The sequence below is a fragment of the Betta splendens genome, chromosome 22, assembly GCF_900634795.4.
Source record: "Betta splendens chromosome 22, fBetSpl5.4, whole genome shotgun sequence".
Taxonomy (NCBI): domain Eukaryota; kingdom Metazoa; phylum Chordata; class Actinopteri; order Anabantiformes; family Osphronemidae; genus Betta; species Betta splendens.
The window spans coordinates 13943622-13971494 of record NC_040900.2 but is presented as its reverse complement, the minus strand read 5'-3'; the positions used below and the strand labels follow the sequence as shown (position 1 = coordinate 13971494).

At 42.5% G+C, this 27873-nt stretch overlaps 3 protein-coding genes across 8 annotated transcripts; 2 read left to right on the top strand and 1 right to left on the bottom strand.

The window, feature by feature from the left end:
- Nucleotides 1–1096: 1096 nt before the first annotated feature.
- Nucleotides 1097–20995, bottom strand: zgc:103755 (uncharacterized protein LOC449988 homolog). 6 transcript variants are annotated; one of them, XM_029139074.3, is made up of 16 exons: nt 20841–20995; nt 18392–18532; nt 17345–17484; nt 16878–16971; nt 16523–16684; nt 15549–15667; nt 13486–13734; nt 11676–11811; nt 10901–11026; nt 8711–8806; nt 7425–7607; nt 7186–7320; nt 6617–6740; nt 3495–3559; nt 3330–3408; nt 1097–2987 (listed from the first exon to the last, which is right to left on the bottom strand). In XM_029139074.3, the coding sequence occupies exons 2-16, from the start codon at nt 18516–18518 to the stop codon at nt 2621–2623; spliced, it is 2202 nt and encodes a 733-aa protein (XP_028994907.1). In that variant the 5' UTR covers nt 18519–18532; nt 20841–20995; the 3' UTR covers nt 1097–2620. The 6 variants fall into 6 exon arrangements, with proteins under 6 accessions (XP_028994907.1, XP_028994906.1, XP_028994905.1 ...); XM_029139073.3 differs by lacking the exon at nt 20841–20995 and adding an exon at nt 20620–20765; XM_029139072.3 differs by lacking the exon at nt 20841–20995 and adding an exon at nt 19172–19523.
- c22h2orf50 (chromosome 22 C2orf50 homolog) lies at nt 20531–23011 on the top strand. The gene is made up of 4 exons (XM_029139079.3): nt 20531–20689; nt 21516–21743; nt 21854–21893; nt 22167–23011. Exons 2-4 carry the CDS (start codon nt 21520–21522, stop codon nt 22362–22364), a joined length of 462 nt encoding a protein of 153 aa, XP_028994912.1. The 5' UTR covers nt 20531–20689; nt 21516–21519; the 3' UTR covers nt 22365–23011.
- A 420-nt stretch (nt 23012–23431) lies between these two features.
- Nucleotides 23432–27829, top strand: slc66a3 (solute carrier family 66 member 3). Its single transcript, XM_029138762.3, has 7 exons — nt 23432–23701; nt 25634–25716; nt 25852–25921; nt 26057–26114; nt 26482–26602; nt 27043–27084; nt 27460–27829. The coding sequence occupies exons 1-7, from the start codon at nt 23556–23558 to the stop codon at nt 27558–27560; spliced, it is 621 nt and encodes a 206-aa protein (XP_028994595.1). The 5' UTR covers nt 23432–23555; the 3' UTR covers nt 27561–27829.
- Nucleotides 27830–27873: the final 44 nt, after the last annotated feature.

Below are 27873 nucleotides of genomic sequence, written 5' to 3'. Positions count from 1 at the left end.
ATTATCGAGTTATTTCCCAGTGTGTGATAATGTCAAAAAAGGTTCCAACAGAAGTAACAAATCTACTGTACAACCCTGACTTCATAGGTCAGATATTACGTTTTTGTGAGCAAAGCCCCAAAAACAACTTGGTCTGGATTGTCGTCAAGTGAAGCTGTGTTGAGTTTCAGATAATCATCCAAAAATCAATTTCAAATAACTTCATCTGCTGGCCAAGACCATATTTAACTTTTTTTTAATTTTACATTTCTCTATTTCAACATACTATTTCAACTTTCAGTTCTTTGTCATTTATAGATCCCATTTTCTTTTTCCGTAGGCTCCAACCATTTTCTAGAAAGCTTCTGTGACTTTGAACATATTGGATACAACCTTTTTGTGGTTCAGCACCTTTCAGCTATTAATCAACGTTAATAATCAATCAAATTACAGCGAAAGCAACATGTAATACAGATCTTTGATCCCACTGTACCTCACCTCAACTTAACACTGACAGGGTGCATTGATGTTGTTCTAGTCCTGGTACGTATGACCTTGGTGATCCGACATGATGGTTGGTGGTGTAATGCAACAGTTTTATACAGGATGATCCTTGTGCTCTATAATGATCATAAATATAAATAGGTCATACTGTATGAATGTTATGCCTAATGTCTGTTTAATTACATTAGGAACAGACACTATTTGTACCATTTTGGTTTCATACAGTCTTACAATGGACAATAGTTTCCTGGATCGTAGTCATTGAATAATTTCACCATTTCCTCTGTTCAAAGAACAAAAATATTTAACATTAAGCATGAATTTCTTTTACTAGTCATCTCAACAACTATTGGTTCCATAATCCCAACATAATAGAATATGTCATTCTCACTCTGACTTGAATTGCTGTACCCAGGCTGGCAGGAAACAAAGCGTGTCATTCCAGCAGCGGCGTTTCCATCCTGGACTCAGAACCCCAGTAGAATCAGATGCTAAGTGAACAGACGTGCAACTATTTCAAAAAAAGCTTGAGCTAATTCCTTCTCCGTCCCGGGAGACGTCTCGTTTCCTCATTTTGTGAACAGCTGAAGAAAGTCTGCCATAGAGGTCAAAATACAGGAAAAGCTTTTATTGAATATAATTAAAATTTTACAAACCGTTATTTTCCTTATCATCCAAATGCATCAGACAAAGCAGCTCCACACTCACTCCACACATTACAGTACAGGAATAATTAGAAAAAAATACACAAATCAAAAATAACAACTACAGTTTGACCTCATGAACATCGTGCCAATAAGGAGTCAGAAAAAAGACCTTCGCGCATCAATAGATGCAGAGATACAGCGACTTCATGCAGATCAGAAGCTATTTTCAAAGAAACATTTCTGTAAGAAAGTGGAAACATTCACTCGCTGTGTTTGTACCCGACGTTTCAGACAACCTTGGGCGCCGACCACCGCTTCTTTTCAATCACGCAGGCCTGACCAGACGAATCAATGAGAAAAGGCCATTGGAGATTCTACAGCTACTGTTGTGGCCCCACACGCCCTAATTGGACGGTACATGAGCGTTTTACTGAACAGCGGGCCGGTTTTCCACATGCACAATCGATGGCGTGTTCTCTGCTGAGCTGCCAGGAAGCTCTAATCACGCGGCCGCCGCTGCATCAAAACCTCACGGCGGCCGCGTGCTTCCTGCGCCGAGCCGCTTTAATTAAGCGGCCGATACATTTGCGTCACGTCGCAAATGTTTGCAGACCCCTGAACACAGACCAGTGTGATGCTAACACAGGATGAAGTCTAAAAATGATATGTTTATCAAGAGAACATTCACTGTATATAATGAGCCGCATGCCTGAATGACATCACTGCTGCTGATAAGACAATACTGTAGGCAGAAGTTTTGCTTCCTGCAATATAAAAAAAAAACATTGTTGGGGGAAAAAAATGATGTAAGTAGCAGGAAACTTCTGCTCATGTTGCATTGTAACAGACACTGATGCAGCTAATTAAATCCTGTTTTTCTCATTGATTCAAAAATGCTGCTTTGAGTCAGCTTCCATTAATTATCTTTAAACCACAAGATGAGACTCCCACAATAACAAACAAACAAAAATCTCATTAGAACTCTTGACGTGCACACGCACAAACACACACTCACACTCACACACAGACAGACACGCACACACACTCTTTTGGTTAGAGATGCTACATTAAGTTATCTGATCAACATCTCCACTTGATGCAATTAAAATTAGCTTTGGGTGTAGAAAGTTTTTCATGTGTGCACGTTAATTCCATTAGTTTTATCATATCCTCATCTATCATGCTGATGTTTGTCAGTGCAATCAGATAAAAAGTAGTGCAATGTCTTAAGACGTTTCCCTGCATCCTGTCAAACTAATTCTGCTAATTTATAAAGTGCTTTCGTTGACCTCTAATAAATGTGAATGATCTATCTGAGTCATGTAATGCAATTCAACTGTTAATGTTTTACGACTGGGTCATCATCATATTACTGGATCTCAGCAGCTCTGTGCAGAGAGGAATTACTGTATGAATGGAAGAAAGTTTAATTCCCAAGAAATGCTTCAGTGGCTCATTTTGGTGACGTTTCCGCTCCCTCCGCCTCGTCTTCAGCTGTTTTCACTCAGCAGGCGTGAACCATTTATGCCGTGATAGGTAACGCGGCTGGGACGGACCAGCACGCCGTGACCCGGCCGGCAGGTGAAGTAGCGGCGGCCGCCCACGGACCCGTCGTTCTTGCCCTTGGGGCTCCGGAGTTCCAGACCCAGCCAGAGGCCGGGGGCGAAGTCCGCCGTGCCCAGGTAACGGATGGACGCCATCTCATTGGCGCTGCTCAGCAGGACCTGCATGCCCAGGTGGAGGCGGACCGGGCCGTCGCAGCCGCCCGCAGGACCGGGCCCTGCCGTGTTTTCAGGAATGCTGCTGCTGCAACCACTCAGAGTGCTCCACCGGCGACGGTGAGGGTTGGAGCGACTCCTTTTTTTTTTTTGGATGATTTGTGGAAACAGGGAAAATACAGCAAGAAAGATTTATGAGAACAGGGATGGAGTGTGAGAGGATATATCAAAAGAAAGTGGGAGATTCATGGGAGCTCAGTGTTTGAGGGATTGATCTTCAATTCCCTGTTCTCTCTCATTATAACCACAATCATGCGCTGGCCATTTAAAAAACAGCATCCTTTTGCTGACTAATACCCCTGCTTCTTATCAGTATTGATTCTGCCACTGCTGTGGGGGATTAGGACGAAGCTGAAATGCTTAGGGAGGTAAAAATGTGAGGCCTGTGAGGAAAAAAAAATAAAACTATAGAACACCACACCTGGTAACAGGGCTTCTTCTGCTCGTCTCCTTCGGGGCAGCGATGGCGGACGCCATGCTCAAACTGCGGCGCATGCTGGCTGTAAGATAAATACGAGGAGTCAAATAGAGCTACGCTTCTTTAATGCAAAAAACATGAAAAGGCAGGAGTCGAGTTAATTCTCACCAGTTAAAGGATGACTGAGGCGTGAGGAGGAGAGCTCTGAAAGGCAATCAACAGATCCATGGATTCTGTAAGGGGGCGAAACAGAAACCAACATGTAAGCTACATACAGTAAAGGAAGGCTCACTTTAAAAACATGTTACATGCCAGTGAACGGATGAGAGGAGAAGTGACTGGGCCTGTGTTCAACGATGCCCCTCTCTGACAGAAGCTACAAGGGAAATAAAAGAAGGCTTCTACGAGGATCCTTGTCCTGATTGATGTGCTCCTAAACTAGTAGGTGACGATGTTAGAGCTCAGGAAGACGCCAAGATCAGCAGCCAAATTAGCTAAAGGGGAAAATAAGGGTCTCCTTTGTTTTCTAATGGATGCAAGTGGGCAGCAGATAAAACAGGAATGACACGAACAGTGGATTGTTTTCATAAGGTGCTAGAACAGCGGCTGACAGCAGAACAAAGCCAAAAGGAGAATCAAGTGGCTAAATGGAGACAATGTGAGATTTCCTATGAAACGGGAGGAAACCACGAGCTAGATTAAATGCCCCAGGGTTAATTAGAAAGAAGAATCAGACAATAACAAAACAAGAACCCAAAAGGAGTTACATTAAAGAAAACAAATGCTTTTATTTTATGGAAGATATAAATAAAAACATTTGGACACACTCTGCCTCAAACAGATTTATTAACTAGTCAGCCATATTTGTTTTCCAGCACTTTTTCCTTTTTCGTGGCACCTATGCTCATACGGCCTGCTGACCCGAGCAGCAGATTCAGGAACAGTAAAGCATCTGTTTTTGGTATCTCTCTCACTCTCACACACACACACTCTCACACACACACACACTCTCACACACACACACATACACACACACACACACAGTGTATTGCATCTTCCGTCTAGCTAAAGCTAAAGAAACTAAAGTTGCTGAAGACTAAAGTTTGCAGAACAACATTTTCTTGCCTATATCCTTTGTATAACAAGGGCTTTAATGAAAGTTGATTTAATTTGGGCTTTGTTAGTTTTAACAAAAAGAGAGAGAAAAGGAGAGGGAGAATTATGCCATGATTTGCAAACTATAAAAAGAAATCATCATATCCACAGTGGCTTTCACAGTAAATTGTTGAACACCGTTGGCAGATGTTAGATCCAGAATTTACCCAGTGCTCTCACCACAGAGCAACAGCACAGGGAAGTTCTAGAAGAATTGTGTTTATGGCAAACTATGAGTTCTAGATGCCAAGGAGCAATGATGCAATCACATCCACCTAACCAGGATCAATAAAGTCTTGTTTTTCCTTTGAATGATTCGGCCCATCTAGAAGCTAATGGTAGGTTCAATCTCTGCAACAGCATGATTAATAGTTAATGGCAGCAGGCAAGGTGCCAAATGTAAATTTATTTACCCGTTGCACTGAAGAATCAGTAGAATGTGCCAGGAAGTATACAAATACAAAGTGCAGATATAAACACACGACTGATATGGAAGGAGAACGCTGCATAGCAGCCACTGTAAACCTTCAAACTCAGCCTTACTTCATCAAGAGCATGTGCTCAGAAGCTCAGAAAGAGACCTTCTACACCAATCCTCCAGCAAACTGGGAGCTGTGCGGAGGCACCAGTTCAGGAATACTGCTGTCATACTTGTGGTAGCAGCAGTATTCTGGTCTACGTGCTTCATGTCAGTGGGGAAAGTGAATATGCTTCCAGCCAACGGCTCAAAATCAAGACAACACGCGAGTGAACTATATCCTACACATTCACTCTATCGTTATTAGTCATTGCTCCTATTATATTTTGTGTTTACAACATGACGCTGGACTCCAATTTGTGAAACCCAGCGGACCGTGACCACCTGACTTGACAAAATTCTCGGGCTCCAAGTGGCCTCATAAATTCTGACTAGGGACCAGGTTAGTTGGCTGTGGAGGAAGTCATCGTTCTCCTGCTGTAGCTTTGATGAGTTCTTGGGGTCATTATCTTGCTGGAATATAAATCCCTCCTTGCACAAAAAGCAACAGCAAGCGATCGCTCCCGTTCCCCTGAGACCATGAGTAGAACCCCATTCTGCATCCAGCTGATGGTGGTTTTCACATCAGTGCAAGCTGTCAAACTTTTACAAACTCAAACCGGGCTGACACTGATTAGTATTAACAAACATACATCATGCACGTATACATGCATCTTTAATATTACTCCCAAGGCAACTGTGCAGTTTAAGTCTGAATTTTTGGCTCTACTGCAGTTTAAAAACGCTACAGTAGCTCGACTGCATGACCACAGCAGCTCACATCACCAAAAGCCTGATTTTAGCTGTGAATGTCAGAACACTACTGGCATCAAGACGACGCCTGGTCTAATATTAAGTATTCAATCAATGTTGCAAACACAAAGACCTGCTTTATTATCACTTTGTCACAGGAAAAACAACTTCAATTGCACAGAGAAGGAAATATTCAGAGGCTCATTGAAAATGTATCAATACAACCACCTACAAACATGTTTTAAAATAACCAGTGCAAGAAAGAGTAAAGCAATAAATCTGTATAAGTGTATCTCAGACTATGACAGTCTAAGTTCCTTTCAAACAAATTTTGTTGATGCCTAAAACTAAACTGATAATGATTTTTTTTAAATAATTATCAATTACAGAAAATACTGACAATATTTTGACCAGAAGAAACATGATGACCAACTCAGATCTGTGGTCTGAGAACCACATTAACAGTAACGCTGGTTTACACTGTTAAAGTACAGGCAACCAAACGCATGAGGTCCATGTGCTGTAAACACATGGAGATGGAGTGTGGATCATTACTAGGTTTCACATTAAAATAAACCACCACACTGGGAACGGGCTGCGAGCTTTGGGTTTAATAACTCCTGACACTTCTTAATCACAACTATATAGAAGGGCTGTTTTCTGAACAGAGGGCAACAGAAGGAGCTCATTAGTGCTATCAGACGAGTGCAATGAAACCCAGCTGCAGGGCCAAGAGCACGAGGCAGAGCTCTTTCATAGAATCCTTTAAGGCACAGGTTTTACATACAGTACTGTTTTGCAACCATATGTAAATACTGCAGCGTACTGGGTGAAACTCAAGCTAGCTTCAAGAGCTTGAACTCACCGCTGAACACGAGACGGGGGAGCGAAGACGCCGTGTTTGGGGGGGCAGCTGAAGTACCGCACTCCTCCCACTGATCCGTCATTCTTACCACTTGGCTTGTCCAATTCGATGCCCAACCAGAGACCTGCACAGACACAAGAACCCAAATCAGCCCAGCTTTACATAGGAAGGTACCGTGGAAGAACACGTTTCAGCCGAGACTCCGTTTACTGATGCCCTGGGCTGCTTTAAGCATTAAACCACATTCCTCAGCGCATTGAACGTGGGATCAGAGGTGCTGATAGCGCAGACTGAAGAGCATCACGTCCTGTATGTGAAGTGGACTTAAAAGATGTGATGTGCACCTCGAAAATCTCACCATTACTGTGTGGAACTGATCGTCAAGTGAGCTGATGAAAATTCAAATAAGGGATTAAACAGATTATAAAAAAAAAAAAAGGATAGTCAGCCCGACTCCTGACAAACATGATTATATTCCCTTTTGTTATCCTGTGCCTTAGTTTTACCTAATCTTATCACTACAATAATTATGTATAAAACAAGCTTTATTTCAAATTTCAACAACTGACCTGGAGCGAAGCTGGTATTTCCATAAAACTGGACCACACCAGTTCTCTGTCCAACAACCAGCACCCTCTCTCCCACATGCACCTCGGGGCCCTCAAACACAGAACTACCGGCTGAAGGGGTTCGACTGCGGAGACCTGGAATAAATCAACAGCGTTAAACAGTTGTGATGGTCGCTTGTAGTAATTTGCTTCCATCAGATCCGTGTAATCGGTGACACTATTGTTACGCTAATGCAGACCTGCGCTGGCGTTGGAGGAGGAGCGGGGCCCCGTCGAGGGGGTCGTCCTGGGACTCGGGGTAACGCGCTCCCGTCGCTGCCTGGCTGGAAGGCGCCGCCTTGGCAGGGGGCAAGCCCGGGCACGTGGCCCCTGCTGGGAGTCCATCGAAGACGACGAAGTGGAGAGAGAGCGGGAGAGGGCCCCTGTGATGAAGATCAGAGAGAAATGAGTGAGAAAACACTAGAAGGGCCAAAAAAATAGGGAGGGGGGGTTGAAACAAAGCACACACATGCAAAGGTTAAAAGAATTAAAACCCATTTAAAAAGGAGGAGCACTACGATGCCAGCTATAGACTACTGCATCTAGTCTAGTTATAAGTGCCATCTACCATGCTGCACAAAGTTTGAACCTTGCGCTTCTTTTAATATCACCATCCACCCAGTCTTACACCAGGCTGTAATAATAATAATAATAATAATAATAATAATAAAGCAGAGTCCAATTTAGTTTTTTCCTCCCATTTTAATTCTAGTGGATTAAGCCCTCAGTTCCACTCACGCGTCTTTTTATTTCTTCAGAAACAAAATGTGTGTGACACCACTTCAGGGCAGCTCAGTCTTTTCCGTTGCTTGTCCTCATGTCGCGGTCTGACTCAGAGCCAGCATTGCCCAACATTACAGGCAGAGACCGAGGAGACAGTGGCCCATCTCACTTAAGAAGCCATTTGGACGCAGGACCTTATTAAGCTTTTAACTTTCACAGACCTTCACAGGCCATAAGTTCATTAAGTACCCAACTCTCAGAGGCTAATTGATTAAACCTTTGGCAAAGTGCTTTAAGACGAAGGCCAAGATTCCGCTTTAAATAAGCTGGAGCCTGAAACATGAAGAGCAAACGACATCTTAACCTTTGCCATAAGTTGTTTCCAACGGCAGATTGTAGCTAGTGGGCTCAATGTAGAAATAACGGTTGGAGCTGATGATTGTTATTTTGATTTACGACTGAACTAATCACATTAAACAGGTGTGGTTTAGTCTAGAAGCTGGTGTTTTTACAGAGTATGCATGTCCCACCATGTGAACGATGCCTGAACCAACGAGCGTGATACACAGTGGAGGTGAAATCTGAGGTGCTTGTCCAACTACAGATGGATGATGATGTTAGATTTGAGTATTGCACTAATGATCAGAGACAGATGTTTATTACAGATGCGTGGTATAAGGACCCAATCAGCAGGTACGGTTTAGGAGTTAAAGGGCCATTCTCTGACACACAGTGCACCGAAGCAGAACTACCACTGCAGTACCTGTGCATGTCCCCGAGGAGTCTCCCTCGGTGCCCTGACTGGGTCCATGTGGACTGTTTTGGTTATCAGGGGACTTTTTAATGGATTGTGATAAACCTTTCCACCCACACACACACACAGACACACACACAGACACACACACACACACACACACACACACACACAGATAGTGACTTGCTTTTAGCAGATTAGCAGAAAAATAATTTGTTATCTCATCTTGACAAGGTTTGTTTTCTTTTGCCAACTGGAAACTGTATTCGGATTGTTTATTATCCCAAAACAAAAAGGTATCTGGACTAGGACAATGTTTCCTAGCGTGTGATTTATTACGTGGTCAGACCTATTAGAGCACTGCTTCAATGTAGCTATTAAACAAACATCCACCAGATTAATAACCTAAATGGGAAAACCTATAGAATTGCAGGTGAGAGGAGCAAGAATTTGAGAGGCCATTTTTCTGAACGTAATTAAGTCAACATTTCAAATTCTGAACAGATTTGATGAGACAAGCAGGTTTTACAAAAACACAAAAGCCTCAATGACAGTGAACACGACAAAAAACAACATAACTGACTCATGTTTTACAATGATTATCTTGCTGAAGTAAACATAATTATGGTCTTTAACGCATGTACTGAATCAAACCTGGGACATTGTTTGCCAATTAAAACCCATTAACCCGACAAAAGCCTTTAGCCACACATTAAAATGTGGATGGGAAAAAAAATCATCTCTAATAAGGATGCAGTTCACACAGACTCTCTTACATTACTGTCAACTAATTAATATGTCACTGAGGTTTAAAGTTTATACGGCGCTCTGAGGAGACATGGGATCAGGCAGCTATTGATTGCCATTTGGTTCACATTTAGCAGGAGCCTGGAAGCGCTGCCCTCCAGGCAGAGCACCGTCGCATCTTACCTTTGAACATTCCCACTCTGTGCAGCAAACATTTTGTTGTCACCTGACCTTTAGTTTGCAGGGACCCCCTGGCTTTAGCCGTCCCTTCCACAGACTGACGCTCACCTCAAGTGACAGACAATGAGGGCGTATGAATTAGGTAATGGTGCTTTGTGGTTGTTGTGTCCACTGCTCTTAGACGGTGGAGCTACAGTTGACACACTAATCAGGGCCAGTCCGCTGTGTCTGCCTCTGCTGGTTAGTGAGACAACACAGCTCCAGTTCTATCCAATCTATAGATACACATGAAAAACTGTCTGCTGAAACAGGGCTGGCTCCAAGAGCGTGGGCTGTAAGTAGATGACAGAAGACTTGGCCCTAAACAGCACTTGGTCCTGGGTTGGTCCTTCTGCTGGGCTGTGTGGAGGAACACACAATCTGACTGCGCACACACACACACACACACACCATATGATGGATGACTGCCAGGCCACTCGGCTCGACTGTGGCATAGTTATTAAACCTGGCTTAATTGGACGATCAAGCACAAATTTCCACAGGCAAATCTGAGGGTCTGACGTCCTGATGTGGCCAGACTACTTTTGAGAGCTGAAGCAGTGGACATTCAAGGACTGCGAGAGCGAGGTCTCGTCAGTGGTCTAATTTATGCATTGTCCTTTAGCACTGGGTCTGAATCTGCTTTTTAAAGCATTCAGGAAGATTAATATGAAGGCTAAGAAGCAATAAATCCTGCCACAAGACCAAAAGGCCAATACAGGTTAGGAAAGCTCTCGCTTTGGCACCAGAGGAGACGGGCTGGCGTCATGATTCAGCTGCTGCTCTTATCTGGACACTGCGAAGCGACTCGGCTCTCGCACAGTAGATAACAAAGCCAACTGTGCCAAGATAAAAGTTCACAGCACAGATATTTATTTGAGTATCTAAAATGAGTGCGCATTCCCAACAACCTCCTAAGACTACAGCTTTTTTATGCATATTACTAGATACACAATACACCGTGCATCTTAAATATTAGCAACAGATGCAGCCAATCACAACCGTCTATCACCCGATCAAGGTGAGGGTGTAATGTGATACAGTACAGCCCATGGCCCCTACTTTGCACCTAATAAACATATTATTTCATTATATTACAAAAACCCATTTCTACTCAACCTAACGTGGCCTGTGCACAGACCCCACACAGACCCCCCGGCCTGCGCAGGAGGTCAAAGGCAGACTTGGATAATGCAGCAGTGATCAGGACTGTCTGACACTTCTGTTGTTTACCTGTGTTTATCCTGGAGGTGATGCGAGACAGGTCAATGCGACGAGGGGGTCGTACTGGCGTATGCACCTTTGTTGCTTTAGGTCTTTCCAAGGGTTTGCTTATCTTGGAAAGAGGAGCAAATATTCCTGTAAATAAACAGGTAGATGATTTATGAGTCAACATATCCTGAACACAAAAGTTAAAGCAGCACATTACAAAGTATACTATTTAGAATCCATTAACTTCACTGACAGCTGGCAAAAAGTGCTCATGGTGTTTAACTCTATGAAATTACACAGGACACAGTTTCTCCTTAGTTTTATTATTTTTGAGGACCTGAATGTTCCTGAATGTGCGGCTGCCGCTGTGAAGCACGGAGGAGGAAGTGTGACGATGTGGGGGCGCTTTGCTGGTGATACCCCGTCAAAACTCAGGCTACACTTAACCACGGGTTATTTGAGGAGATTGAAAACTATTGTTAATTTCAGACCGCGCGATCGGGACAGAATCTAGAGGTTCTGGTAAATGTCGAGCTTTCCCTCCTGGAGAGAAATTAGCTGTCCTCCAGCTCAATAGACTCCGTCTAATTAGACCATCTGGTGGAGGTACGATGAAGACACTGTAGCAAATCACTTCCACACATTCTGGAATTGTCCCTTAAGTCTTTGAAAAAAAAAATATAGCACTGAAAACTTGATCTAATTAAATACTACAGAGGCAGTAATGATGGAGGTAATTAAGGGGGTGGGTGAGGCAAAGTGCCTTCATTTACTTTTAAGCTGTCACATGACCCACCATGTTTGAGTCGACAGGTGAAATACTGAACCCCTGCTACCGAGCCATTGTTCTTCCCCTCTGGTTTGTCCAGCTCCACTCCAGCCCAGAGGCCTCCAGAGAACTCAGTGCTGCCGCAGAACCGCAAGGTTCCAACCTTTGCACACAAATACATTACATGAAGTCAAGCACGAAAAAAAAAAAAACTGTCAATGTGTGAACCCATGTCTTCATTTGATATGCAGCTTATTAATGTTAAGGACAGAACCACTATGTATGCAAACAAGAAGCTATGAACCAGGCTGTGCCAGACTGCGTGGAAAGTAACGTGTTGCTCTGTCAGCCCTGACACAAATTGAAACACTGCAATTCTGTTGTTGATCTCGTTTGTGGATTTGGGCTGACAGTAAAGCACGGGCAACACGACAGACACATCAAACAACAACTACTAAGATGTGTGAGGATTTCAATCCATTTAAACCCATCTCCGAGGCTCGGGAAAGCTTTCAAAGCAGCTTGGACCATTAGACCTTATAGAAGCTTCACACAAGTGCATTACTCTGCAGATTAATTTATCAAAATCTAAAGATTCTGAGTCACATATAGAAACCATTATTCTGTTCTCAGATGGAAGGACAGACTTTGAGCTACAGGTTTATGATTTACGCTGTGTCCACCCACCAACACGGCCAGAATCCTTCTATCCTAGTGGCACACCAGCTCATTTGACCTGTGGGATCACTAAGCAGATTCAAGGTGGACCAGGCCATGCAGGTCAGACTGGTGACTAATAGCACACTACACATACACACACAACAGCACACTTATGCCAGCAAATGTTCTATCTTTAGCTCAGACCTCAAGGCTGGTGTTACAAAACCAAACGACTTGGACGTCTGAGGGTTTCAGGAATGTTAGCATGAGGCACTGTGTGACTGACAATCTGTCAAAGCTGGACTGTGCAGAAAACATAGTTAGAAAGCAGCTGTTTTATTTAACCTGTGGGGCCAATGCTCCGCTGCTGTTGAAGCGTGATTTATGTCAGAGAGATTAAACATGCTTTACACCATCACAGAGAAGTTGGTGGTTAGCTTGAGAAGAGTTTTTATTTGCATTAAATTGGGATTTAGAATTTTTTTTTTAAATAGATTATTCCACATATTAATATTTCAGAGCTACAAAGAATCGACTTTTAGCAGTACACAATATGGACGACCCTCAAGAACAGGTGAATGACTCTACATCTTAAAAACTGTTGCAGGACATTTAACAGTATCAAATTTTAAGTTGGATTAACCTGAAATTTCAAATGTTGATATTATACCAGAATAACCTGTTAGGCATAACCCTGAATGCTGGAAGGATGTCAAAGATGTGTTGCCTGGCAACTGGAAACAATTCTTCTTGGTTGAGGGCTAAAATAATTGTAGAAAATAAATACTTTAATGCCTCTTTCCTTGCTTAGAATAAACCACTGCACAGCTGCATGACCTTGATAGGATATGGTCATTACACTGATGGTATCCGTATTGTATATTATAATGTGAACAGATATGATATTTGATGTGGCTCATAGCCACCAGTCAATCAATAAGGCAGCTCTCTCTGCCACAATACACACATTATAAAACTAAAACAGCTTTTTGTGCACTTGGTCAATTGTGTAAAACAGAAACAAGAAAAATAGGATTAACCGACCAACCATTGTTGTTTCTTTTAGTTTAGGTACATGTATCTCTGCTAGAAGCTCAGAGTTTAACCACTTAGCTAACAAGCAGGTCTTGGTCAGTTTTTGCAAAGTTGTAAAACATTCCTCTCTCGAGCAACACACCTTCTGTCCAGCTATGGCCACACGGTCACCCAGTCGGATCCCCATGGTGGCAAGCTGCACCCTGGCCTTATCGGACAAAGCAGGTGGCGACTGGGCCTGCAGTGTGAGCGGCAGAGGCGTGCTGGGTCTGGGTAGTGCCTCTCTCAGCAAAGTCCGAAGTTGTTTGGCCACAGCAGCCACATCTGCCATGTCTAAAGGCATGTCGAGTGGGTCAGGAACCACGTCTGCTGGGCACTGGGCCTTTTCATTCTGTAGGAGAAAATAAAGAAAAGCAATGACAATGGTTGGATAAGTGTGATGTCCCAGCACGCCAGCCAAATGCAACATTAGGTTAAAATTTTGAAGAATATCAAATGCAGCATCCTCACTGACAAGAGCATCAAAACACAAGCCCCCTGCAGGACAGCATTTTGGCTTTGACTACTAGAAAGTTCAGTTATGGTTCCTGTAATGAGGATGCTGTGCTTGATAGAAGCTTTAATCTCATCTCAGTACCTCCATCAGTGCGTTTCAAAGCTGCAGCTCAGCAGGCACGCAACACACAAGTTTAGTCAAGTAGTTTCAGGATAGACAAAGTAAAGTGAGTCCAGGTGTCAGTGGATACAGGAGAAGACAGGAGAGGCAAGACACACGAGTGGTGCTCATTCCGTGCTACACTGCTGGAGCAAATGGGATACACTGATCCTCCCAGTAACAATAAAAAAGGTCTTTGATAAACATCAAAGGAATCCTGCCTTTTCTCTTTCAAACACTGCTATTCACATGTTAACAACGATCCAGTGGTGGTTAGAGCCTGTATCGTTTGTTTTTGTCAAACAATATTCCCCCTCGTCATCAACCGTGTCATTAATTTGTCCTAGTGGGAATAAACAAAACAGCTGTTGGTGGGTTTCGTTTACAGTAGCTCCTGAGGGAACACAGCGCCTTATTCTCCGGCCGGACCACACCATAAATTAAAAAACACTCTACTGTGTGTGGTAATTGCCATGTGCGTAGAGCCCTTAAACATGTAGCTTGCAACATAAAATGTGAGAATGATTCACAACTTGTGTCACACATTTTTCTACAAGTGCTACAATTTCACAATAATGTGATGAATATTAGCGGTTTGTCAAAACTGTGCCAGATAGTGTGTTCTTACTAGGTATTTGGTAGATAAAGGACCAAATCTAAAACTAATGTTGCACTGGGGACTATACAAACACTCAAGAAGAGTAACAGCATCTTTGACTTGAGGTTGTATGCTCTACATTCATTCCAATGCATTTGTTAGTGTGCGTGCGCACATGCACGCACAAACACTAACAAATGCTTTAACTTCTTTAGCTCAGATTTCTGTCTGTTGTGTTGTGCTGTTGAATGCTTTGCATTATGGTGATAGACCTGCTGTCAGCTTGTGATGGATCATGCTGCCCCACCCATTTGTTGGGAGGTGCAGACTCTGACAGTAAAGGCACAGAATATATCTAGAGAGAAACTATTAACTTATTTCAAGCACAGAATTAATCTACAAACTAGCACAACTCTGCCTGTCCACGTGATTATAGGGCTGGAACTCGGAACCCCAGGACTCCTACTTCCCACGGTGATGATCATATAGGCCAGTTATCGCCTGTCTTGTTTGTGCTGAGAGTCTCTAGACTCATGGGCCTTACAGTATTATAGCATGTAGTACTTTGGTGACCTCCAGTGGAAAAAATTATGAGAGTAAAAACTATTAAGCTTAAATCAGCTGCTAACCTCTCAATAAATGTAAAGCAACATTAGAGATGATGAATAATATTACTACTATAAAAGTCCCTTAATCAGTGATTATTATAAGTTCAATATTATGGTACTGTAATTTCTCATTACAGCTTCTCAGATAAACTGGATCCTGGAGTTGCAATTGTTCAACACTGACACCGAGACGTTTGACCATGTGGGTGGGATCAATTCAATATAAATGAGCCCATAACCAATAATATTACTAACCACTAGCTACATGACACTGATAAACAAACATAAATGAACTAGCGGGGCTGATAAAAATGGCACGACAACACTAGGACAGTATCACTTACTCTGAACGCAGGGTTGGCTCCCAGCTCCAAAAGACATTTGACAGCTGATAAGCACAAGTTGGATGCAGCAATGTGAAGGGCAGTGCCGAAATCAAAGTCGCTGCAGGTGGCATCTACTTCTAACAAAACAAAAGGCAGAGAACGAGAGACAACTGGGTTATTGTTTAATGCTGTACACCACTGTGTCAGCATCTCATGTCAAAATATAAACCTCAGCACTGACAATTAATGCCCAGTCATCAGAAAAAATGTGAAATCCTACAAAGCAATTAGAACTAAGTAACTCTGGGTAATTTCACTTCATTGAGTTTCCTAGATAGCACAGCTCAAAGACAAAATGAAATATTGTTCATATGTGGATTATTCTTATAAAATCTGCTTCTCACATACAGTGAAAAATCCCTGAATCCTGTCTCCCATGGAGACTTTGCAAATGTGCAATTAAAATGCAGAAGCAAACATTAGCAGTAATATCAGTAATTGTAAGTCAGCTTTGTGATATCACACAACCAGCTCAGCCCAAAGTTAGCAGGATAACACGCTAATCCCGCTCGGTGGCCGCGGCTCTACCCCACTTTGTGTTTAGACAGATTAGTGAGAACATATTTACAGGATTTAACTTAATTGTGGGAGCTTAAATTACTTTTTACAGACCAAGACAGACAAAGTGTCGTACGAATAAATCACTGCAGACTCGTGCCCTCTATCACTGTACCATTAAACTCGCCTGTACACATTAGTACTATCACTGTATGCTGATAATAAAAAAGTGAACAACTTAAAAGCACAACAACAGAACTAGAGGAGTTTATATTAAGTAAAGTCAATCCTTCCTGACTAACCTGGCTAATAAACTGCCAACTCAGCATGTCCATCATAGGCAAAATGAAGTGCTTAATACTTAATCCACACAGCAGTTAAAGAAAAAGATTTCTTCTGACACTTCCTCCATCTTGTCTCTTCTCTTCTCTTACCTCCAGGCTGGGCGTCCTGTAGAACCACCTGGATGAGCTGCGGCACATCGAAGTAGGCAGCATAGTGCAAAGCCCTCATGTTAGTCCAGCGTGATCGAAGGTTAGGATCAGCGCCCAAGGCAAGGAGCTGGCGGGCGAAGCTGGCTGCAGTCTCTGCATCACCTGAGGAGCAGAAAGAAATGCAGTTATGTGGGAGTTGGAAGAGAGTGGAACAGTACTTCAGCTCTAGTGGGTCTTTTTAGGGTGTGAAGCTGATGGAGAAGCAGAGCTTATCGACTACTACAGCAGCACACTAACACACAGAGCAGACAGTTTAGACACGTGCACGTTAACAGTCCAACTCATCGGTACTGACCGATTCCTGGAGCCCCAGCTTTGCAACAGTAGTGCAGAAGACTCATGTCTGTTAGACCATCCCGATCATTCACACCACAGCCTCTCTTCAGGATCTGTAGGAAAACAACAATGTAGAGTATAGTAATGTGGAAACAAGGACCTGGTGACCTCAAGCACCACAAGCTGGGCCCTTCAGATATAGGAACACACGTTTCTCAAGGGTGGCCATTTTAGAGTGAAGGAAAATAATCTATTTTTACCCTGGAGGCAAACGCTTACCTGCACAACTTACTGCATTGCAGCTACTTTGTGGCAGCTATAGTTTGACGGCTGGTTTTAATCTTTCTAAATTACCCTTGGGCCATCACCTATTCATGTACGGCTGTAATAATGAATTCAGTCTCTATGTTTCCATATTTTTTAAGCGACTGAGTTATGAACTAAGCATCAAGACATAGTGATTAAAGAGCCTCAGAAGGCACTCACCTCGTTACCAATCACACCTATGTTCTTCTGAACCTGGGGCACCCACTGCCTAAGGATGGCAAACAGCTCAGGTATAGTGGTGCTGGGATCCAGGAGAACTTCCCTGCACTGTGGCTCACTGGGGTCAAAGAAGGAGAATTCTGGAGGCCGTGGGACAGAAAAAAACAACAACATGTAATTCATATCAATCCAGCTCCAAAAGTGTGTCTTCCATCAAACTGTGAACAATCTATAGCACAGACAATCAAAACAATCTATTCAATCAAATAACTAATCTTGGAAAAAGCCTCTTCTGCTTGCACAGACAAATTAGATCAGATTTGACAAGAAAAAAATAAACCATGAACCAAAGTTCTCTACAGCACAAGCCTGGAATTGGGGCATTTGCTTATGCAGCTTCTGATGATTGATGACTGGCACCACCTGGCTGCTCCTTACCCTTTAATATCCTATGGGAGCAGTGGGGGACTACTTAGTATTGCCCACTATGATTTTTGCTTAAAAAAAAAATAACGAATACATTATTGTTTTGTTATATTTAGATTTTTTTGACTAAATTCTAAAACCTGCTATGATGAGATGTTTATGCTTTTAGCCAAAGACTGAATTAGAGGGGGCACCAACGTTTGCTGATGACTGTATGCAGAGTACTGTAGCATTTCACAAATGTGAAGCGGTATTTTCTTACACACATAATCGACATTTATACAAGAGTACTGTGTTGCATGTGACTGTGCAGTGTCTCCAACCTTCTACAGCAAAAAGAGAAGCTCAGACTTAACAAGTGTCAACTACTGGGTTTGCATTTCACATCCTAGATTGTCTGAAATGACAGCCTAAACACCCAGACCTTTAACCTGTTGCTTGTTGATTACCTGTCAATAACAATAGTAAACAATTAGCATTAAAATTGATCTGTGACTTCAGAACTATAATAATGCAGTTTTAGGATCATGATTTTCTTTTTGCACGTTTGAAATAATCATGATCAGAATTTTAGTAAAAGGCCTGTCATGTGCCACCTTGCTTCAGAGTACAGCTGCTCACCACAGTCACTGGGCATGGGTGCAGAAGCCACCTGGTGGATAACTGGTCGCTGGTGAGAAGAGAGTCTGATGTGGCAGCCCAGGACGATGTCCCCCTCATTGGCCTCTGAAACATCCTCCTTTGTCATCTCCCCCTCAGGGCCTGTGGATGGAACAGTATTAGAAGGCCTATTTTGAGAACATAATTAGGTCTATTCTCCATAAAGCAAGGACAACTGGCAGTTGATCTGGCACTAACTTTTCTCAGGGTTTCTCAGCCGTAAATATCTCTAGTACGGAACAGGTAAGACTCAAGACAGGAAATACCTGTATTCAAAACTAAAATGCACATACTTTACACTGTTACACTAAAGTGAAGTTATTTACTTTAACAGACAAACTGGAAAAAATGATACAGTGGTTTAACCAATTACTACATTCCTTCTGGAATGAAGAAGAAGGCATAACTGTACATGAAGATCAAAGTTTTACACACAAAAACATATGTGCAACTACGTGCAGTATCCTACAGGATTAAATGCTGGAGGATTATAGGTCACAACAGGTCTAAAATACAAAAGGCAACGATACACCTCTAAGGCTTACAAACTAACAGAATTACAATTTGAATTCAAATCTCTTTCAAATGAATAATCTACTAGTGTTGAAAAGACTTTCAACAAGAAAGAAAGAGAACAAGAAGCTTGGGAAAACTATAAAACTTAAAAGGTTGAACTGTGGTAGAAACAAACTAGAAAGGTCAAGGAAGTCTACTATCCTGCTGACCACCCACAGAACTCACTGTTGTCTTCTCCTTTATCCACCTTTTTGTTGATCTCCATCGAGGGCCTCCCAGTTGAGCTAAACTAAAATCGAGAGACACACACACACTGCTTCCAGCAGAACATCTAACCAATCTGCTTCCAAAAATAATTCTTCACTCTCCAATAACAAAACCCCTTCCCTCTCTGATCATACGTAGCTGATCCCATGAGTCCCAGGTCTGGTAGCTATTTACAGCCTGCACACTTTCATAGTGCTTACACTTCTGACACTCCTCCGCTGTAATATCACACTCACTCTCCAATTGCTGACCCCACCACTGCTTCATCTGACTAGAAGTGATAGCTGTGCAACACCACATCTCATCAAAAAGCATTACAAAAAACTCTATACAGAAATAAACAGACAAATTCGGGTTTGGATGGTCTGAAGCATAAAGCACATGTTCAGCAAAACATGAAGCAGTACATGCACTGAGTCTCCACTAAGGACAGCAGAGCACAGGCCTTCACCAGGATGTGAAAGTTACAGACATAAACTGAGCTGTGCTGTTCAATGGCTTAAACTTACTTGTAATAATTGCAGTAAGTTGGATCAGTAATCTACAGGTGGTCTGGTGGCAGCTTCACCCTTCCACCTGAACAGCGGTCTCATCAACCAGGATTTTAGAAAAAATGCTAGAAAAGGCTGGAAGTGTCCAAAACAACAACAAGGCCTAGTACTTCTACCTAGTATTTCTATTAAGATGCTGGACAGGACCCTGTCCCCTGTGGCTGTGAAAAGACAGGTGAAGTCAGAGGAGCCTTTCCTCAGCTACTGTATGTGTCACATCCCCAACACAAGCAGCCAGATGTTTGACAACAGATAACCCAACTGGGGAGGGAACTGGTCACACTGGACAGGCTCTTACTCTTGTCTGGAAGTCATAAAGCAACTACAGCAGAAGCCAGAGACGCTGCTCTTTTTGCTGCTCTGATGCTCTGAAGATGGTGTACATGGAACTTGGTGACCTAGAGGCACTAAGAAACAGGCTGATTGTCGTCAGGCCTTTGTCTTTCTTTCTCATTACATATAAAGATGACAGAGAAAGACAAGCAGATCGGACTAACTGTATTGTTCCAACATACGTGTCATGACTTTTCTCTCAAATAGCTGAGAGCATTTGCTTGCTTTGTTTATTCCCACTTATTCCAACAGTTTTAAATATGCATTCCCTGCATTAACTTAGCTTTAGCCAATATTAATTAAATCGTTAGCAGGCAAAAATGTCAACAGACGCCGCAAAGTCTCCTCATCTCCTTTGCATCGATGGAGGCGGCTAAATCCTGTCAGGTGGCCACGACGCTCGTCTGCTCGCTAATCTGATATTTAACCTAGATAGCTCACAGGTACAGTAGCTGTTAGCGAGCTAGCATATGTCTACGAGCCGGCTCGGGCTTAATGACTGATGACAGACGCCGCACACACCGTGGCTGGCGTCCAGCATCGACGGGCAGTTAGCAGCCACTGGCCTCGTTGGGAAAAGTTGGCCGGACAGGTGAGTAGCTCCGCGTTAGCTCGTCCGGTGTGACGGTAACGTTACCGGGAGTATTTAACGCTCCCGCCTCCTGCACCTCAACGCGCACTTTATAGCAATAAAAACAACTGCAACTTCGGAAGGGGGAAATGAATCAAAATATAAACGTTACCTTGACCTTTCTCCTTCTTCCAATTCGCTCATGGGGAAAATGACTAGAACGCCTATAGCGGATCTAATTTCCGTCAAGTCCGCGTTGCACGGAGGATACATCCGGTGAATAAATGCGTTTCACAATAAGACGACTATCATGCACTTCCGGCTGACGATATTATGTACTAATTCTGGTTCAACTAATCGTTTCCTCAGATACAATCTTATATAAAACGTTTTTTTAAAGGTTTGTTGGTATTATGTACTTTACTTGTCCGCTAAACATTTCTTGTTCTTTACGTCAATTTGTTGACTTAGCCTGGTCTTTCATCATTCTTGATTGTCTTGGCAAATTGTCTAAAGTTTAAAGACGTTTGTTCTTAGTTAACTTACTTTTTACCTCATTTTAAATGCAACAAATCAGTTTCTCAGTCTACAGCAATTTGTTAAGTTTGTCTAGTCGCGCGTAAGTCAATTGTTCCCTGTTTCACACAATGTTAGGTATTATTCCCTTTTCAGATTCAGTGCGCGCTATAATTGCCCCATCACCGTTTCCACGGAGACGTAAACAAATCCGCTGGCAGCGATTGCTTTAGTCAGATACATGCTCTGAGCTCGGGCGGTAAACGTTCCTCACATCTGCTTTTTAACTATTTTATTATTTAACCGCTACATTTCCATTTGATCATCTCAGCACAATGGAACTGAACAACATCCGACGCGTGTCCTCTGCCGGCTACCGGTTACCGGAACGATCCAACGGAACCAGGCCTGTAAAATCTCAGCCAACCGCAGACAGGACGCGCCACAACAAAGCAAAAACTGTGTCCATGGAACAGGATCTTGATAAAATAGATTCCGTTAAACAGGACCAGATGTGGAAAGAGTTGGTTTGGAATGAGAGGAGAGGAATCCGGGAATGGTGAGTGCCAAGTCAAGGCTAAGTCGTAAGTGAACAACTTCTGTCAGGTTGATTGAAAACTATTTTTAATCAAAGGAAATTAAACATCAGTTAAGCTTTATGGTCCACAGGGAGAAGAACTGGAACTTCTTGATGAACTATGATCAGATGGTAAGACTGCATGTGACTGTACAATAACAGTCTAGACATTTCTGACACTGTAAGAAATGTGTCTAGAAGGTATTTTTTTCATTATCTAAACTTGCTTTGTCTATATTTTAAATACCCATTTAAATGTTATTTTGAATGTGTGGTAAGAACCATACTGTATGTGTATAAAGGTGAATTATTCCTCATTCATCCCTCAAGAAGTTGAGGTAAAAGTCATGTTTTTTTCACTGTGTAGCTGAACTTGACTCCAGCTTTCCCCCTGTGGCTGTGCAGGGACAGCTGAAGTCGGTGGAGCCTCTACCCAGCTATGTGCCACTTTACTCTGATCGCATCCCCAACACCACCAGCCAGGTGTTTGGCAGCCGACTGTCAACCCCATTGGGAAGTGAACTGGTCAGGCTGGACAGGCTCTTACTGTTGTCTGGAGGCCATCATAAGCGTAGGCAGGACCCAGACATGCTGCCCTGTTAGGCCGCTCTGAAGATGTGTACAGTACATGGAACCTCACATGGAGCTCTGCACCTCGGACTGGTTTGGTAACCGATTAGTCGCTAAGATAATGATAGTTGTGATAACAGTGAGACATAGACATATGATCTGTCAAACACTATACCAATATCAAATGTCACCTATAAACACACAAGTAGAACAGACTTACTGTATGTTGCCTATTTTTAGTTTTGTAATTAAATGTGAAAATTAAGCCTTACATATATTACAAAGGAAACTTGAAGCTATTGTTTTGTGGTAAAGCCATGAGCTGAATCTTTGTTAATGTTAAGTGCCTCATGTGAGTCTCAGGTTTTTTACTGATTTGCTGTGTAATGGTGTCATTCAGTGGGCGATGCTGTAAATCACTGCCCCTTTGTCTTACAGTAGCTAAGGTGCAACCATTGGGCTGAAAATTAAATAAAAAGGGTAACGGATTGCATGATCTTGTATGATATGTTGCTACATTATAATCAAAAGCAACTAATTAGGTACACAGAAATTAAGCAAAACAAACAGCTGTACCTCCGCAGACAATTCTTCATTATACTGTCGTTTAAAAATGTAAATACAAGAACTTGAATACAAATAAAAAGTTTACTGCTGAAAATAAGCAAAACTGCTCAGATTTCCTCCATCAAGTGAGTGTTTAAATGTTTTTATTTATGTCGCGTATTTGTGGATACCGTATGTTTGGGTATTGTTTTTTTAAATGAGGAGACAGGAAGACACGCTGAAATCAGGACGCTCTGTGTGCTAACATTATCCAATCAGCTTTCAGTGGCTGCATGCGGAAGTAAAAAAAAAGGCTGCCGGCGCACAGGAAACCGCTGCAAGAGTGCGCATTCAAAATAAACGCTTTCATTCGTCTCTTTTTATTCCGGCACCATAAAACTGTGTAGCAACATTTGTTATTTTTAAAACGTTTAAAAATTTTTTATATTGGAACAGGTTCACCGTATCAACGTATGTTACTTTTACTGACTTTCACGTGTTTTTTTTTACACAATTCCAAATTACTCTTGTGGTGAACGTTTAAACGGAAGTGCATCTAAATCACGTCACCTTGACACTGTTGCCCGCGCTAAACCAGAAACTGGCTGTTAGTTTTAGGAAAGCCCTGAGAATTTAAGTGATCTGACGTTCACGCTTTTCTTTTTCTCGCTCCACACAATGCAGTCCGACACGTTGCTGCACGTCGCCAACTTCAGCACCTTATTTGTGTGCATGGTGCTGAAGTTTCCGCAGATTTTCGTACTGATGCGAGCGAAATCTACGACAGGAGTCAGCCTCAACAGCCTCCTGCTCGAGCTGATCGGGTATGTGAGTGGGAACGCAACTTGTTCATTTTGCAGGGACGTGGTTTTGTAATCTGTGAAATGCGTTCAGTGCGTGAGAGGATGACGCGGGACCGTGCGTGCAGACAGTAAATGAATTGTGAGGGCGGTGTTCGCCTGATTCTGTCTTCCTGTTCCTCATTGGCTACATCTTGTCTGTAGACAGCCTCAGTAGACTTTTGTAAAGTGTTTCAACTGAATGTAATAATTGCTGCGATCGCCCACGTTTTTAATCTTATGGTAAATGCATGTTAAGAAAGGAAATAAAGTAGTTTTGGTGCAGTTGCAAAACCAATTGATTCTAGATTAAACGTTAAGTGGGGAGATTGTCTCCAGGGTGCCTGAGTTTTGAGGCACACATATAAAAGCTTTATTCCAATAAAAAAATAACCCCAAACCAGTTCATAAAACCAGTGCTGACAAGTTACTGAAGGTTTTGGTTGACTTGTGGAGGAGACAAGAGCAGTGTAGTAGTAGGACATGAGGTAGTGTCGCCACATAAAGACTGACCCTCAGTGTTTATAGGATCATTTGTAGCTGAGCAGGAAACAGCTTTGTGTCTGTGAGGCTCTATAACGTCTCTGTGTCCTGTCTCCCCTCGTTGCCTTGCAGTAGCTGTGCTGTTTTAAACATCTCCTCGGTCTCGGTGAGTGATGGCCTGCTGTCACCGTGCATGTTACAGTGAAATAGCTGCAGCTTAAAGCTGCACCGTGTGACATATTTACGCAGTAATAAATGTGTTTTATTGGCCTAAATTACACAGCATGGGTGTAATCCAGCAAAGCATCTCTCTTAGTTAAATACATGCAGGCATACGCACTTCCAAGGATGTCGTCCTTTATGAAACGCTGGTGTTTGCCATCACTGCTGCTGGAGAAAACTATCGACTCATGTATGACCACATCCCAAAGGAGCAATAAGTTGCTTCATATTTTATAGCTCAGCATATAGCATAAAGAGCAGGGATGGTATGAATTGGATGTTAGGTATTATTTAGCGATACACCATCTACCTGGTTGCTGTATCAAATGCTTATTTTCCATGATGAAATCTGGGGATACTTTAACATCCTTTGTGTCAATTACAACCCATGTAAATATGAAATTCATACTTTGATTTATGATTATCAGATACACAGTTGAAATGTTTACCAGCAATTTCAGCATTTAGCTTACTGACTCCCTATAGTCACCTCACCTACTTTTGTTTTCTTACTCATTACTCATTGTGTGACAATGAAAACGAACACGGTTTCAGGACAGGTAAGTGAATTATTCACAGTTTACTGGTTTTCCGCATAAATTGTTAATGAAATGTAATCTGATCATCAAAAGTTCTGAATATTAACAGAATATTAAACCCCACACAGTCCTGATCCTTTATGCCTTTATTGAACACACCAGGGGAAATAATATGCATGGTGCAAAAAGATAAGAGATGAATATCCCAAGGGGGAAGTGTGGTGAGAGAACATCGTAATCAGAGCCCACACGCTGTGGAATGACTTCAGCAGGTCCGTTCACACCAGCTATCTCCTGGATATTGTGCAGGTCGGATCCACAGCTCCAGGAAGAACTGGTTGGAAGTTACTGCTGTCAGTCCTTTTTCCACCACCTCTTGTTTAATAGGGTTTAATCAATAAAGACATGAACTCTTATGACTGTTGATAGAAGCTCTCCTTTATAACGTACTGAAAACCAGGAAACTGCAACTAGTTCACTTACCTTGTCTTGCCACCCTACAAAGCAGCATCTTCCAGCTACACAAATAGGACCTTCAGCTGTGGTGCGTCATGTGACCAATAGAACGTTTGCTCATTGTGTTTGCTGAGCATTTACCCAGCCGCTCCCACGGACGCAGCACATCCATCGCTGCTGAATGTCACGATATAACCTGGCACCATCTCCTTTACAGGTTCATTGTCTTTGTGACGTACCAGATGTACTATGACTACCCACCTCCTACATACCTGGAATACCCCATCCTCATTGCCCAAGGTCAGAGCTCTTGTATTTAGCTACCGGATGAGTTTTGAGATGTGTATCAAAAGTGATGTCCATGCTGTGAAACTTCCAGCCCACTGAAAATGTTCGTGGAAGCAGGGCATATTCTAACCTGTGCTGTGTCCTCAGACGTCATGCTGCTTCTGCTGATTCTACACTACAACGGCAGCCTGCGGCAGAGTGTCATCTACGCCTCGGTGTATCCTCCCGCTGCAGTTTCCCGCTCTAGAATCAACGAATGTGGACGGGTTCACGTTCAAGAAAATCAATGATCCGTCAGGCTTCGTAGATCTTTTTTATGTTACGTGTTATTACCTTAACGTGCGTTTTTCAGGTTTGTGGGGGGTTGGAAGCTCCTCACTGTGGAGAAGTGGATCATCGATCTGGCTATGGTAATAAATCATTTTAACATCATTCATAAGTCACAGAATGGGCAAAAGAATGATATGTCATCAGTCAGGAGTAATGAGGTAGAGGCTTGAACAGAAAGTTATCTAGTCCTCATTGCATGTGGTGTATCTCAAAGAGAGTGAGTACTTCTTGATGATTAATGAGATGATTGTGTCTGAAAGCATTTCTGCACATGAAGAGGTGAGAGCAGTGATCCAGAAAGTGCTCTTCCCCATTGAAATGTAACTTTCTGCAATCTACGCAAAGTGATAGAAAAAGAAACCTTTCAGCTGGATCTGAATAGAAGAGTTTAACGGGTCGCAATGATTTACTGTGTGAACACAGAACACCTCCGCTGCCTTTTTTCAGAGTCTTTGCACGTTCATCAGTGCAGCCAGTAAGTTTGCCCAGCTGCAATGCCTGTGGAGGTCTAAGGACGCTGGGCAGGTTAGCGCCCTCACCTGGGGGATGGCTACCTACACCTGTATAGGTGAGTGACGCGTTATCATAAAGCTGCATAATATGATGCTGTCCTTTGTTACCTCATTACAGAGCACATTTTTAAATTAGACATTATATTTGTAATAACTGAACTGGAACAAACTAAATTCCACCTCTGGTTTACAGTGAATAGGGAATATGGAGTAAACAAGTTAGGCAGCTATCAGCAGCTAAATGAGTATCAAAAAGAGTGAGCTTCACTTTTTGAATAAACACTTTCATCCTCATATCTGAGCCCTGTGGTGAACTCATAATAAATTCACCAAATGCATAACAAATCCCCAAAGTGAAGCGGTTTGTGAATATGCATTCTATTATTTACTTGGCTTTTAATTTAACAAATTAGAAATTTGATGCTTCATTAATTAAATATTAGATCCACTGTTGGATGATGAGGATGTCATTAAATCGGCTTCCTCCTCGTTTCAGCACGGATTTACACAACCACTGTGACGACTGGAGACGTGCAGGGTAGGTCTGAGTTATCTGGCTGAGATGAGAAGATAAGAACTGTTATTTTAGCTGGAACATTTTACGATTTGTGTTTTAAGTCGTTTTCTCCCTAATGGACTTTTTGTTTTTCTGGTGTGTGATGAAATCTGGCAGTCGGTAGAATCTACCCTGGTAATCTACCATGGAAGCAGTCGTAACTGGTGCTAATTAAGACAAATTACCATGGAAAATTAGCCTTGAAAACCTAATTTAGCAGAGTGATAACATGTCTATATTTTGATATTGCAGTAGCCACCAAGTTTAGTCATAGCTGCAGGTGAATGTGAAATCAGGCTGCTCTAGAGGTTTGAGGATCTGATGATTCATTGTCTAATATTGTGTCTTTTGTCCCAGTTCTGGTTCGCTTCATCGTCATGACCTTGCTGAACCTGTGGGTGCTGCTCACTGTCTTCTACTACCAGAAACACAGCAGTAGCTCCAAGAAGAGAGACTGAGCTTCAGTGGGGTCCCAGAGCTGACAGCTTCTCACAGGACGCTCACATCGTCTACTGGCCCATTGTCATCAGTGACTCATATGTTTAATATATTGACCTCAGTAATGAACCCACACACCGTTACCATTCCTCTTTATACAGTATTTGAAGACATAAGCCCATAAGTATATGGGAAATGTTCCTCCCAGGAGAAGCAATACTGTGTTTCAAATCATTTTTAGTTTTATAAATGTTTTTTGTGAAGTGTTATAAACATTTTGGCTTCTTAACAGAGCTTCATTCTTTCTTTTTAGGAAATAATCCAATACCAAGA